The 15,942-nt window shown below is 34.1% G+C and overlaps 1 protein-coding gene across 2 annotated transcripts in view; it reads right to left on the reverse strand.

Annotated features, from left to right (window-relative positions):
- Nucleotides 1-15,942, reverse strand: part of TTC21B (tetratricopeptide repeat domain 21B) — a 35,270-nt gene that overhangs the window by 18,014 nt on the left and 1,314 nt on the right. Inside the window, exons 3-15 of one of the 2 annotated variants that reach the window (XM_083840734.1) lie at nt 15,705-15,815; nt 14,255-14,421; nt 11,912-12,034; nt 10,568-10,725; nt 9,731-9,815; nt 8,558-8,656; nt 7,756-7,948; nt 5,462-5,559; nt 4,803-5,003; nt 3,299-3,428; nt 2,686-2,843; nt 1,152-1,376; nt 164-402 (exon numbers count right to left, since the gene is read on the reverse strand). In XM_083840734.1, the coding sequence (XP_083696860.1) occupies nt 164-402; nt 1,152-1,376; nt 2,686-2,843; nt 3,299-3,428; nt 4,803-5,003; nt 5,462-5,559; nt 7,756-7,948; nt 8,558-8,656; nt 9,731-9,815; nt 10,568-10,725; nt 11,912-12,034; nt 14,255-14,421; nt 15,705-15,815 (1,987 nt within the window). The remainder of the gene's footprint in view (nt 1-163; nt 403-1,151; nt 1,377-2,685; nt 2,844-3,298; nt 3,429-4,802; nt 5,004-5,461; nt 5,560-7,755; nt 7,949-8,557; nt 8,657-9,730; nt 9,816-10,567; nt 10,726-11,911; nt 12,035-14,254; nt 14,422-15,704; nt 15,816-15,942) is intronic. The other variant, XM_083840735.1, reaches the window with a different exon arrangement.

A 15,942-nucleotide genomic window follows, 5' to 3' on the forward strand; every position in this document is an offset into this window, starting at 1 on the left:
TTCCAAAGTAGGAAGTCCAATTACTGTTTTAATGTTACAACAGTAATTCGTTATGTCACTGCACCTTTCTGACTTGTTTAGTAAAAAGGGAAAAAAGGAGCTCATGATGCTACCATTATATACACCTAGGAAAACCATATATACACACAACACAAAACTTTACCTATAGCAGCCAGCATATAACTTCTTATCTCTCCTGTAGCGAAGATAAGTGTCTGCCATTTTTATCTTAGCTTGTACAAAGTAAGGCTGTTCAGGTGTGATATTTCGGAGCACAGTCAAGGCTTGTTCAACATCTCCCTGAGCAACTGCCAAATCTGCATTTGAAATCATAACTCTCACTTCCTCAGGAGTTCCAGAAAATTCATTAATGGCATCTTGCAGTACTATAGCAGCTTCGTGCTGCAAATAAACCAAATAGAATTAATGTATTTCTTGTTGAACATCCAAAGATAACGACACCATAAGCAAATGAATGTCTGAGTCTGAGGCCATTATATAAAAAACAAAAACTAAAAAGCAACACAAACCACAGTTTCCATTTCTTTTGCTAAAAGATTTTTGATGTTATTACCCCCCTTATTATGTGAATTTGTGATATGAATTACCAGAAAAAAATCGGTAGAGAAAGTAACATTGATGTTGCATATATACATGGATATGACCAAAAATCACCTTGAGCACCGTGCTGTAACTGGTCCTGTTTTGAGCAGGATGACCTCTGGAGGTGCCTTTCAGCTACGTTATTCTATGCATTATGTTATATTCTCAGACATACGTAGGATCCTATTGCATATTCAGATGCAGCTGGTAGTAAATGTGCTGCTACACAAAGGTAAGGACATGATCCAAAAATATTTCTAATAGCATTCTGACAACATAACAAGAACCTACATGCCTGCAAGTGAGTATTGATAGTATCCACTCCTCAAAATTAAACAGGTTCTGCAGAGCAAGAATTGAGCATGTACAATTTTTTTTTTCTGTAAAATTTTACATATTAAAGATGTCAAGGCAGATATCACATCTTTGAAGTTTTACAGAGCAAATCCAGCTGGCAGGAGTGATGGTTTTCTATGCTAAGCTAATGAGCATAAGATTTCTGCTAATGGGAAAAGGAAACTCGTTCTGGGGTATATTTGTGATCTTACCAGTTCTCCATTCAAACAATGTGCTTCTACTAATTCTAGGAAGACAGACACACGATCACTTGCATCGATTTCAATTCTTTTTGCTTTGGTCTTGGAGGAAGCTGTATGTTTTCTCATTCCAGGCAAATTCCTTGCCATCTGTAAGGTCTTAATAGCTTCTGATAATTCACCCATCTTCTTTTGGGTTTGGGCCTTAATTAAGTAATAAACAGGATGTTCTCTCACCTGAAAAAATAATTATAAAATGAAAGGAGTTTCCAGATTTCACTTTATGTGTGGTATTCAAACTCCCTTCAAGAAGTTGGTTTGTTTTTAAATATTAGTCTCTGTTACTTCTTTCCTCCACATATATGCTTCAATAATGTACTTAATAAAACATTACAGTTGTCAAAGAACATGCAAAACAGTAATGAGATAGTTTCATGTTTTTTTGTAATTAAAAAACTTATTTCATAACATGAGACTTTGGGACAGAAAGAAGTTTACAGCATTATTTGAAACTAGACTGAATTTTAATAGATTTTGAACACCTCCCACACTAGAATACACGATTCATTAAGCTGTCAATTAAAAAAGTATAGAATTATTATTTGGCATAAGTTGTGCCTGCCAAATCTCTACCTTCTTAAAACAGACTTCACATGAAAATGAGATCTCAATAAAGGAAATTTCCTAATTTCAGTCTTTCCTAATTACGTAGTTAACCTTCAGCTTTCTTCCATCTTTTGGAAAGAGGTACCAAGATGGGAGCATGCTTGCAAGGAAGCGTTAGCATGTTTAACTTTTCAGCTAAGTTCTGTCAAGAAACTTAGCATAACTCAGACCTAGAGAATGCTTTTTAATGTATTCTTAATTCAGTGTTAATCACAGAAAATTCCACTGATGTCAGCAAAACAGAAAATCACATATTAGCCCCCAAAAATAAAACCAATGAGGACTGCTGCAATACAGTGAAATTTATTTATTCTACTACAATGCTTAACTTACCAAGTTTGCTTCCAAATGGACAAAAAAAGATAGACAAAATGTAATGTTAGTGGAAGACAACACAGCATATAGCTATGCTTATACACTTAACAGTGCTTTAAGCACCATGAACTGTCAAGAGGTAACTACAGACCCATTTTGAGGCCCTCATGCATCTGATCATACTTTCCATTATCAACTGTACATTAGTGTAGTAAGTCCAAAAACACTGAACCACTCTTCAAGCCCTTCTGTGTCGGCTTTTTGCGACTTTTGCAAAGTTTGTCTGGAATTAAACCTTCTCTTTATCTCTTTTTAATATTTGTATAAGAATTTGAGAGAAAATTATCCTTTTGTTGTATTCTAAGGCAATTCCAGTATGTTGTAATAAGGGATTAGTCTTGTCCTTAGTCATTTCTTTGATAAATATTCAGATTCTGTGTTCATATAAACATTTAAATACTGAACGTGTAGTCACAGAAGTCTCATTTTAAAAGATTATATTCAAAAACATACAAGAAACTTTAGATGATTGAATAAAATCGATTCATTCTTTTGTCGAACTTACCTCAAAATTGTAGCTCAGACAGAGTTCCAGGGATTGAGAACACAGTTTAGTATTGTTTTGAGCCAAATATACCTGGGCCATCAGTAAGTGTGCATCTGCATAAGAAGGATTCCTTTCAAGACAGTAATGGAGATTGTTATGGGCTGCTTCAATATCCCCTAGGAAGTCGAAAAAGGGGAAGTTAAAACATAACTGATATGAAATACAGATGTTAAATACACAACCTTTATTCACTATTTACTAACTTTTTTTTTTAATACTTGTAGTCATTGAATGAATAAATGTATGCATGAAGTACTGATACTTTCTTTTCTGATTGTGGCTCTGAACTGAAATGAAACCAGGTCAAAGTTAAGACTTTCCCTATTGTTCCATCTGCAAGTCACTTAAGTGATCTCTTTTTGGAAGCAGTAGATTAAAAGATGTCACATTCACGTGTAGAAATAAAACACATTCACATAAATCACAAAAAAAAGCAGTAAAAGTGTGTTCTTCACTTAGCTGTAATGACCTGTTCTACACTGGATAAGAAATACTCTGTTCAGTATGGAATTAATTTGTGTTAGAAAAAAAACTGAAGAGATGAATAGCTAGCCATTCACATGAGTATTACCTGTTAAGTATTTCACCTTTGCAATTAAAAAAATAGCTTGTTGAAGACCTGGCACAGTTTTTACCACAGTTTCCAGAACAGAAGCACAGTGTTTGAGAAGTGATGAAGGAGACTGCCCATGACACACAGGCTAGGAGTAAAAGAAGAAGTAAAAACACAGGCAAAAAACAGTGCAACCACAAACAATGTATCAGTTAAAATGACATTCAAATCCACAACTTGTTAAGTCTGAATTTCACTTTGAGCTCTAATGACAACAGTAAAGCTGAACAACTGAAAGGTGTTGTGGTGAAGAAATATAAAAAGATGTTTTACAGTTAAGATATAACTTCTTGCTATCAAGAACAACACACAAGAGCCTCATGGACTCCAAGGAAAATAAAACAATGCGGAGATGACATAACTAAAGAGTCATGCCATAAACTTTTGGCAGCATGCTCTTAATTACCATGCCGACTGATCCAACAACGGCAATATAAATTACATTTCAGGATTGCCAAAGCTGGAATGAATGACCAGAAAGATGGGAAAAGGTTCTGGTCCCATCTCTTACACCTTCTCCATACCACAGAACATAACCCTATAGCTATCAAACTGAACGCAGCAGCTACTTTCAGATAAACTGCTAGTGATGTACCACATTTCAGTTGCTCTATTAAAAAGACTGCTTCCCTCTATTGCTTCAGCTAGATGCCTGAAGCAAGTATGTTGTACAACAGGCAAAAGGCAAGCTAAAGATCCTTCTGTTCACAACTAACATCCTCTTGGGACACATGGTCTGAGGAAGTAACCATCCTCCTTCACCAACACAGAAGCCTCCCTCCCATCAAACACTCTTTTTTTTGTAATAAAGGGATAATCAAACTTCAGGAGCCACCTTTTTTTTTTTTTTTTTAAATGGACAACAGGTACTATCAAGGTAATTCTGGAAAATACCCTAGGAAAATCTTCAGATAAGACATTACTTCACAGAACTGCACTTCTTATTTATCTCCATCTGTAGACAAAATTACATGGAGTTGTTACTGCTACTGATGTTTTAGACTCTCAAATGTTACCATCTCATTATAGACAGCGGGACACATCATAATAATGGAAAACTTACTGTTTGCTGGTTAGACGCTAAAGCTTTGCATGAAGTCACGTTCACAGAAAGGTTCAACAATTTGACTAGAAATTCACTAGCAAGAGGATAAAGTCTCCCTCCAGCCATTTATTAAGGAATAATCTATTTAAGGAAGACACTTTCTAGAGGTACTTCAAATGTGCTTCTTCCACTTTAGAAATGTTAGATCACCATTCAATTTATTAAGTTCTACATGCCTTTGCTCCAAGACTGGCACAAGCAAATTCAGTCACAGAAAATCAGCCACTTAAGTAACTTAAGCCACTTAAGAATTCACATATTAAGGGGGAAATTTTTCTAAGCTTTTGCAATATGATTACCTGATATGAAACAACAGAATAAGTTTTTTTTTTGCACATGTGATACATAGCTGCTTACCTGAGCCGGGCAAAAATTAAGATATTCCCTAATGATTTCTAGCAAGAAGTCAGGGTTTAGTTTTTCAAAATACTCCACACCAAGGGGCAAACCACGCAACGATGAAAAGTGAGTATCCAGAACATCATTCAGTAAGGCAATAACTTCTTCTTGTCTCTTATGCTTTTTCATAGCTAGGACTGCACGCAAGAAAGATAGCTCCTACAGGGAAAAATATAAACAATATTCTCCATATTTCAGATACATTTGTCTGTTATGAATAAAATACTACATAATCATTAGTGTTAGACACTTTTTCACTTGTAGTGATACTGTAAGACATTTAGTATGTTCACTGCAAATGACACCAATGATCATTGCATTTTTTAAAACTGTGCAAGAAGGTTTAAGTTCTTCTGAGCACAAAATTCTACGAATTAATATCCCCCCTTCCTGACATTTCAAACTTATCTTCAGAGATAAAGCTCAGTAATAAACTAGTCTTGTGTTGCACAGTTAGGCAACATATCAATTTAGAGAGTAAAATCTGACGTTTAGATTTAATGGTACTCCATTAAGCATGCTCTACTCCAGTGACAGAAATACCGAAGATGAAGTAGGTAGTGGACCAGAATTCAGATTGTGAACAAAGTATTTTAATGAACAAGGGTGTCTCCTACCCCAGATTTCCCAATGGACTGCTGAATTTCATTAAGAAACTCCAACTGCTGCTCCGCATCTTCTAGTTGCCCTTGTATTAGCTGACAACGGATAATTCCTGTAATATATTAAAAGTTTTTTTTTCAGGTTCATCTTCCTAGTCAAACATGCAGTTTATTTTCCAGAAAAAAAAAGTCTCTTCAGGCTCTTAATAAAATGGTGATAAGAGAAGAAAAAGAACAGATCAATACTTATACTAATGCAGATTTTATGTACTTAGAAATACCTGGGATAGAGAATGCATAATTAATACATTAATATAAGCAATGTCATAAGGCAATTACATGCATATATTATCCCTAATATTAAAAGGTGAACACAATAAGTCTTCACCTTGTTCTAGACTAACAAAAGTGAATGTACCATAAACTTGGCTTCCAAATTCAAAAAGCAAAATGAAGTTGATCAAAAGTTTCTAACCCTCCCCCCCCCAAGAACTTCAAATGTTTGAATTGCAGTAAGTAGAAGTGTGTACTTAAGTCTCTGCCATGGGCATAGAAGACAGCTTGTTCTATCAACTGCCCTTGAATTTATTCCTGCAGCACCTAAAAGCTCTCTAGCTTTAGCAAATGTTGGCAGGCACTTTACTAACATATTGAAATTATAATGTCTACTCCCAGGAGTGCAAAATAAAAGCCAGATATTCAGATGACAGAACACTGCAACTAAAATACAATTTCAGCTGGTGATGTATGTCAACAGAAAAAATGAGTGAGTTTTGGACATAGTCCAGGTAAGGAGAGGTCTGAAGCAAACGTAATGCTCCGTTTACAAGAGTGAGTCACAGAAAGAACGGCGGTATTGTCCACAGTAGACAAAGGAAAAAAAAAAATGTCCTGAGGAGATCCTGAGGTAAAACAGACTGTTTTGCATTAGGCATGTCAAGGCATGCTCAAACACACAGAATATGTCAAACTGAAAAATTGGGTTCTAGTTTAATCAGCAGCACTGGTGTATGACAGGGTAAACCTATGAGTTACCACACTCAAGTATGAAAACTTGTCAGTATTCAAGGATAATGAAATAACTGTACCAGTATTTTTAACAGTTAAACCTCAGGTTGATGAATTTAACAAGTTTTGAGCAATAATCGTTGATTTGCTCCCTCCCCTCATTTGTGTTTATTTCACTAACACATACTAAGCCACAGAGAACCATACCCACAGGAGACCAGCATTGGATGGCTAGATGGCTAACAATTTCACAGTATGTTTTTTCCTCATGGATCAGGCAGTACATGTGAATAAGACAGGCAACTAAGACAGGGGAGTAAAAGTATGAACGCTCAATGTTGCTGATTTCTGCCCTATGGTAAGACACTAACTACCAAAGGTGCTTCAGTGCTATGTATTTTACAGTTACGTGCTTCTGCAAAGTTACATTTGTATCCAGATTTGCAACATGATTAAAATAAGAGGAATGAGTATATCATATGAATTACGCTAGCCAAGCAATAAGAAAAAAATAGTTACCTCATGTCTGCATATTAAATGCTATATGGACAAAAAGCCAAGAAAGTACTGTGCAAAATAATAATGCCCCTATATGAAAGGGCCAATAATTGGAGAAAAGGAAAAAACAGCCCTATTAAAAAGTTAGTCTTCAACACTAATGAATTTTTAAAAGCCTCTTTCAAGGCCATTAAACAGGTTTTTGTTATTTTTTTTTGGTGACTAACCTAACACCCCAACTAGTCAGATCCTAACTAGGACAGTCAAAGAACTAGAAATATTACCTGGAAGAGGAAAAAACAAACCAAACCCAACAACAACAGATAAAAGTATTTTTTCCAGAAGGAAGTCCGATACAATGCTCCAAAATTAGTGAAAGCAGACCTTTTGTGTAGTTTACTTAGAATACACTAAGTCAAAGCTATGTAAGAAATATTATGAACTTGTAATCTGGCAACTTTCAACATCTTTTCATAAATTAAAAAAAGTATTTATTCATATTGAAACCTATCCACAAAACCAAAGATGCACACATCTACATCTCCATCCTTACACTTACTCTTACTTTAAAGAGTTCTAATTTTAAAAAAAGTTTCTCTTCAATAAGAGCACCAAAAGATGTATCCAAGGAGGGGAAACTCACTACAAGGAAGACAGCATAACACAAATACAGGAAGTACTGTCCAGTGGTCCTGTTCTAATAGTTCTTATTCACAGTAGCAGGAAATTTTGATAAAAAACATCATCTGTGTCTTAAAACCAGCAAAAAAAAGATAAAAATAAAAGCAAGTGTAAGACCTTACCAGTGAGTGCAGAAACACTTGTTTCGTCAAGGGTCATAGCAGTCTTGTACCATTTTAAAGCTTCTTTCACTTTCCCTTGTAGAATCATTTGGTAGCCAAGTTCAGTAGCAAATTCTGCATTGTCAGATGTCAAATCAAATGCTCTTTCAACTAAGGTTTGTGTATGTTGAAGGATAAGTTGGTTCCGGCCACACTAGAGGTAAGAGTAATCTTTAAGCCTTAAGTTTCTATTTTTCAAATACACTTAGAAAAAGATAAATATTTTAACTCTTCAATGTTTATTTTAGAGTCTACACAATGAATATCACTGCAGCAACTGAAAAACATCTCGCGTAAGACAAATCTGATGTAATGGCATTAAATTTTAACAGTAAAGTGTGCTCAATTAAAATGTAAAAATATAATACCATACAATAAAGTTCCACAGAACTGATAGTTGCTTTGAATGCCTTCTTAAAAGTGTTCTAATAAAGATTAAAGAAGACTTCAGTTTCAAGGCTCTGTGATTAAGTTTAACAGTTGTCCTTTCCTATATTCTGTAAGACATTTGAGTATATTTTCATGAGATACACATTTCTCACTTAAAAGCAAGCAATAAAAACATCTCAGGAATGAGATGGCTCAAGTATTTTAAGTCACAATGAATGCAAGACTAAAAATTTAGTTAAAGGCTACAAATGTTAACCTATTTTGATTTCCTCCAAAACACTTTTTAGTAGACATTTAACATCTGTACCAGAAAAGAAAAACAAAACCAGGATCCATGGATATCTATACGCTGCGTAAGAAAAACCATACTCACTGTTCTACTGAAAGCTAAAGCCATTTTACAGAAGAGCTGTGAATTACGTGGTTCTAACTTGTCCAGTGCTTTAGCTAGGTCACCCAGTCTAGCTGAAGCCTTAGAGAAAGAGGAATCATATAATTACTAGTGGAAAGAATGAACAGATTAGAACAACTGAAGAGTTTTCACTAGGAACATTTTACATATTTATGTAATAGTATCGTGAAGTTTAAACTCAGAAATTCTCATGGCTAGGAGATAGATTGCTTTTGAATTTCTAGAAAAATAGGGGAACCATAAAACATCATCTGTATGTACTCTACAAAAAGAAAATGACTTGAGCTGTATCAGATCTAATGGAATAGTCCCATCAAGCAAGACAGTCTGAGGAATCCCTGACCTGTAAATCTTATTAGGGCTTCTGTGCAATACAGACACACGGGCTCTTCAGGTCCTGCAAAACTGAAGTACTTGCAGATGCTCAGACTTTGAATTTCACATTTCCTCAAGCCACCTGAAGTACTTTTCCCGTTTCTGGGGTTACAACAATAAGGTATATGGCAATCTACAAAATTTTGTGAGTTTCCTGAAAAATGGTACAAGCACCATATATGCAAACTACATCCGTATATCCCTGTGGAGAAAGTAATCTTCGGAGGAGAAGGAAAAAAGTTAAGAGAATCTCTCTAAAAGAGAGATTTTTTCTCTCTAAAGAGAAAAAAACCACACACACATTAAAGAATCTAGCTTTGAAGACTGTCATTAAGAGATTATGACATCCTTCCAAAAATTTATTACTAGAAGACCTCATTACTTTCCTTATTTCTCTTAGAAAAATACAATGAATAGGAAGTTTACAGTAACTTATGAATTTATAAAAAGAGCATTTAAACAATAAGAGACAACTGATGATTTGAAACAGCATGACTAACTGTCTAGAGGAGACTTCTTTGGCTTGATTCCTTTTCTTTGAAAATAGGTAAAAAGGTATGTTTCCTTCCTTTCACATCCAGAAAACATCCCAACAAAAACACAGAGCAGGCACTTGAGTCAGAATAGGAAAATATGTATCTACCTGCAGATAAGTGGTACAGGACTAGACATGGAATATGAGCGGGCAGATGCAAGATCATGATCTAGCCCCTAGAAAGGCCATGTTATGCTCAATAACCCACCATTAAAAAGGCTCACCTGGGGTATATTTCCTTCCCTGCATAGGAAGTGCAGGGCCTCCATTCTTATGGCTTCTAAATTGAGGGCATCTTTCTGCAATAGTCTAAAACAAAACAAGAAGGGAATTTAAATCAAAATTTTTGATTCATGATCTGTTTCAGTGAAAGTAATCCCTATTTCTTCCCTTTTCTTTTTAAAAGCTTTGGTAGCCTACCACATTTTTAAAAATAACAAGTTAAAAATACTACCATCATGCTTTATGTTATTCCCCTTCTAGGATAAAACTTGAATATGGATTGTGGATTGAAGGGTCCTCTACTTTTGGCTTTAAACGTCTCAATATTTAATAAATTCAATTCAATTTCATATTCAGGTTCCTAAGTTGAGCTGGTTCAAGTAGAACGTTAGCATACGTACATAAAGCATTGAGAAAGTTTCTCAGGTATAAGTGCTTTCAGAAAAAAAGAACAAAAACAAAAAAACTCATCTTGCTAAAATCACCTTGTAACTTTTTTCTAAAATACCTCTGACAAAAAGAAAAACACAACAAAAGACAAAGAATAAAAAACTCAAGGTACAAGAGAGACAGCCTTACAGGACATTGACAGGGACAACTATTGTAACTTCCATCACACATTCACTTTAAATCATAGCTCTCAACTGAAGGCATGAAATGGCAAAGCTGTGCATATCTCAAAAAAACCATTCTTCCTCCAAGATGGATTCATGTACAGATGTTGTACCCTCACAAAATTGGAAGGCTGAGCTCTAAATTTTTTTTAAATTGGTAACTTTTTTCACAGTATTCTTACAGCCTAAACATAGCAAAAACATAATTGTTATTTCATATTCAACCTATGTGCAGTTTCAACTGTCTGTTCCCAGTCCTGCAAGGCTAGTTGTAGCTTCATTTTCTTTATGAAAGCAGGAATGAAGTTTGGAAAGCTTGCAATTATCTGGTTCACGATTTCCAGAGCTCCTGAATAATTCTGTCGGACCTCAAAATATTGTGCCTAATGGAAGGAAAAGAAGTCCCATCAAAAGCCTACACATTCACAGAAGTAAGAAATTCAGTATTTCTTTCATACAGAAACTATCTTTCAGTAATAATTTTGCTTCAGCATCCACCAGAAATATTGAAAAAACAAAACAAAAGATGATGTGTAAAACCTTCTACATGGTAAGCACCTCTATACCAAACATAACTGCAGGACAGTATTTACAACTAACGATGGTTACAACCAAAAAAAGAGACAGATGTAGCTGAAGAGTAACATTGTCTTATTAGCTTTTGGTTAGTTTTGTTTAAACCACCTCAACATTTTAAGATATTAAACATAACCCACAGATTAAACATTTTAACCTTTAAACACAGCAATTCCATAATGTGGACAAGCGTCACCAACATCTACACTTTTTTGTGGTATGAAACCTAATTTCTTGCATAAAAATAGACGAATAAGTTATGATTTTACCATGTACATCATGTATGTACAGATACATATTCAGATTGATTGCATTTTGTCTATAACCTTTTTTTTTTTTAAAAAAAATTGACGTCTAACGGACCCTAAAGCATCACCTGGTAATTAATTTTATTCAAAGAAAAAACCACAACATATTAACATACTTAAGAGAAATACAGATGCACAGAAGCAAAGTTACCAGCTTCAGTTCATCTGAAGAGGCAGAAACTGTACTTAGAGAAGCAATATCCCACCACAGCACTGTTTAATACTAGAGAAAAGCTGAAGCAATACAGCAAGTAGGCCTCAGTGTAACATTACTGTAACCCAGACATGTCCTTTTGCTAGTCTTCATCAACATAGAAAGCGTCACTTCTTATGAAACCTGGCTACTCATTGCAATTAACTATTTAAAACATATTGTTTACCACAGGAGATAGAAGTGTCAGCATATTTTTACTGTTGTAGTAATTAGTTTGTGATATAACTCTTATATTCCTCAAATAATTGCATAAGTGATTGAAACTTCATTTCTGCTAAAACCTACTCAAGGTTATGGACAAAAAAATTCTAGCCAACTGAACAAAAAATATGACAGCTATATTTTACTTCTTGTATAAGCTCTATTCTTATGGACAACTCTTCACAGAACCTCTCTAATCAATAACGATATCACATACTACGATAACTAGCATCACATTTTCAAAGTGTTCAAGTTATAAAGTAAACTTACTTTACCAAGGAGAGCAAAAACATCATTCCCTTCCTGAAGGGCTTCATCAAAGTACTTCACAGCTTTTTTAATATGAGTTTCTTTCCCACAGGTGAGATCAAGCCATGCTTTCAGAATCAACCCCTGTAAAAAAAACACAAATTATAATTCTTAACTAACCAGGTAAAAAAAATACTGTATGGAATAATAAATGTAAATAACTTAATAATAAAATAGTACTTAAAAGTGGATAAAGTAATGTATTTTAATTAACTATTTAAAATATGTATTTGAAATTATAACCAGTCTACCACACAACCTAAATATTAATAATTTGTTCCAACATTAAATTGATCAAATAGTTAATTTACTTAAAGGATTAAAAATAACAATGGAAATGAAATAATCCAACAAGCTAAACAGGCAGAACAAAACCTCATGGAAATGATCACATAAATGGTATGGATATTTTCTGCAAATATTTAGACAGTAACTTTTTTAATGTTTGTATCAGACATTGATAAACTTATGGTGTAATAAAAAAGAAGAAACTTTGTTTTCTTCAACTACATGATTAAAAAAAGCTTGTCCGTGAAGGGCAAAGATCTGACCTTTCTTCATATTCCCTGCAGTACCATAACAAAGAGAGGCATCCAGTTTATCAACTGAAAGTAATAATCTCTTCAGTGAAAAGACCTATTTCACCTTCTAAAAATTCTATTTCTCCTGTATATTCCAGACAATTATTGCTTTAATTAAATAGGTCAAATCTATTATGAAGTGATGGATTATTTAAGCAAGTTATATTCGCCATGAAAACAAAAAAAATTACTATAAAACACGAGGTCTTTTTTAATATAAAATCAAATAAGCGTCTCATATTTAAGACTCAAAATTAGTAGAAGACCCATATTTTGTAACTGCTAACAATCACTGTCATAATTTCATTATGCAACAAAAATAGCCTGAAAATCATATCCTCAAGCATGTAAAAGAATGAGAGGAGGTCTACTTTTTTTTTTTTAAATGAGGAACACAATGAAATACCTTATCAAAACAAACAGTATATACTAAGTAAAGCATACATCACTAAGTTTAAGGATAAACCCCCAACTGCCTCCCCCAGCAAAATCTAAAGCACAGAACTTCATATTCTCAAATTAGAAATAGGGATCTAGATAACTTATAGGAAAGAGGAATATCATTTGTTTTTATTTACTTTTAAATCTTGACGCACTTTTTAAAATGTGCATGTCTCTCTCTAAAAGACACCGCCAAAAACCACAATTATTTGAGACATTCTGCATTTCGGCTAGAAATTTCTCACTATAAAATGTTTCAAAAACAGTGTTTCTTAAAACAGGTGAAAACAAGAAAACAAAAAACTACTATGGTTTCAATAAGCAAAGTCATAAATATTGCTATTTTCCTATTCCTTTTAGAAATTAATGTACTGTTTCAAGATCTTTTTAACTATTTCTTCATTTTTAATGGCTAATTTTTACTAGTGACTACTAATTTTATTAATAAACTATGACAGTTCAAAAGTTAAGCTGTTTCTTAAATCTGTAATGTATTTTCAGAAATTGATGTTTAGTATAGTTGAAGATTTAATTCATGTAATATATCGGAAACCCCTAAAACTGGATTAAAAACTGAGCAATCTACTGCACCACACAAAAGAACTGTGTTAAACACTAGTGTCATTTACAAGAGTGCAATGCTGGAAAGAGAACAATTATGCCTTCAATATTAATTGAATTCAACATGTAATTTTTTTCCTCTCTCCTTGAATTCAGGCTGATATCTTTAAAAATCATTAACACACTAAACTTTTACAAATTCTTTTGAAGATTAAAGATTCTTAAAAATAGCAAATGTCAATGTCTACATAAATGCAGAAGACATTGCTACATACAAGACCTACACAAATTTTAAAATAAATTACACTCAGTAAAACCCTATGCAAATTTTGCCTTTAACAACTGCTGAAACTGAAAAGCCTCAATCCTCTAGTTATTTTTGAATCTGTAGATTCAAGACAGATGTCTCCCCCTAGTGAAAAATCTTTTCTTTTAAAATCTACTGTGCACCATGACAATTTCTAGCAAGTAGCAAACCTAGCATAACTATGTACTATTTTCATTAGCTAATGCAGGCCTTTCGTTTATTAACTGACGATGAACGCAGATAAAAAAGGCACTCTAAATTCTACTTTGTCCCTGTCAAATGCAATTAGGGTATTTAAAAGTGTTAGAACACAAAGTTCATTAAAGGAAACCTCCAAATAGCATTGATGTAGTAAACCTAGCTTTGCAGTATACATAAGTCCTATTATTATCTTACATAGAAAGAAAAAGTTACCTCTTTATCACCATTAGAAACTTTTATCATTCTATCAACATATTCACGGGCTTTGTCCTCACGACCAAGATGCCACAAAAATAAGCCAGCAAAATACAGAGCCTGCTGTCCTGCAATTTTACGTTGCTCCTTCATTTTTGTATCCAACTCTAGAATAGCATCACGATCTGAAAAGGTTTTTTTTAGATCCGTTATTGATAACGTCTCAAAATATTACAGGAAAGCAACACATAAGCCAACGGCTTCCAAAGCAAACATTGTTTTCTGTATCACACATTGGTAAGCGCACAGGTATTCCCTCCCAGTTAAAATTATTAATTGGGTACAGAAGAGGGTTTCCATTAACATTATCATTCTGTGATTCGAGCAAGAAGCCAGTGATTTGTCAGGCTTCAGATTTGTGGCTGCAAATTCTGCCAGGTGAACGTAAACTTATCACATTTGTATCAGTATCTGCCAGGTAAACAACAACTGCAACTCAGTCTTAAAATGCTGAACACAAGAGGATTTAGGTCCAGAACCAACAGAAAATTTGTACTGTATTTCTTAACACTAAAGCTCATTTTCTTATATTCCAAATTTTATCGTTGTACCCTCATCAGGTTAATCCCATATAGAAATTTGGCATGTGGGACTTAACGCCAAATATTTTCTTTTGCCCGCATTGTTTTCTGGTCCTCTTTTTAGGAACCATTAAAATCAAACGTCTGACTCTTACTGCTATGACTTTTCTCAGAGGGTCTTGAAATGAATTATAAATTTACTACCCTACAATATTATTCCCCAGAGACTGAAATAAGAGAAAAGTCATTAGTCAGAGCTGTTTCACATCACATTAATTGATGAAGTTGTTGACACCAGTTATAAATCTGCAGTCAGGAAGACATCACTGCAATAAGTTAATGACATCTCAATTTACCTCACAGACTAAATACACTTTTGAACATATAATTCTTATCAAAATAACCCCAGTTTTCATACTGGGGAGAGACAGAATTACCAATGTTTATCAAATCCACCAGAAAGTACCACTGTTCATCTAATTCTTTTCTCTATTTGTGAGGTCAGTGTAACTTGAAAAATAGTAGTACCTTGTATTTAATTTCCTTCTAAATATGCAACTCTGCTCAAAAGAGCTGATATCAGACAACAGCAAATAAGAATGAGAAGCAGCTTGTTTCAAATTTTTTCCTCTTTATAAAAGATTTTTCATCACAGTAAGTCAGTCAGTTTTTTAGTGTTTTATTTTAAAACAGCATTACTTTTCACAGCTTTGTATTTTGGTGGTTTTGTTTACAATCCTGTTAAATTTTACTCAAAGTACTACATACTAAGTTAAATGGAATGCTGGGGTATACCTTTCGCAGTTCAGTAGAATTAATCTACAGATCTCAAGTCTTAACACACACCCGTTAAAAAATATGAATCATTACCAACTTATTGAGTATACCTGGATTAGGGCTCATTTTCTGGGCATAAATCAGAGCCATCATCGCACACAGTGACACTTCCTGTTTGTTTTTAATGGTCTCCAGTTGTCGAATACCCTCTTGGATGTCACCTAGTGAAAAGAAGAGCAGAATAGGCTGTAACATCTTTCAAGATCAGCATCAAAGACTCCCGATTCCTTAATTTTTTTCATCATTCATTCATTTTCAGTTGTTTATGCAAGTCTTTGAAAGAGGCAC

The sequence above is a fragment of the Anser anser genome (assembly GCF_964211835.1).
Source record: "Anser anser genome assembly, chromosome: 6".
NCBI classification, from domain to species: domain Eukaryota; kingdom Metazoa; phylum Chordata; class Aves; order Anseriformes; family Anatidae; genus Anser; species Anser anser.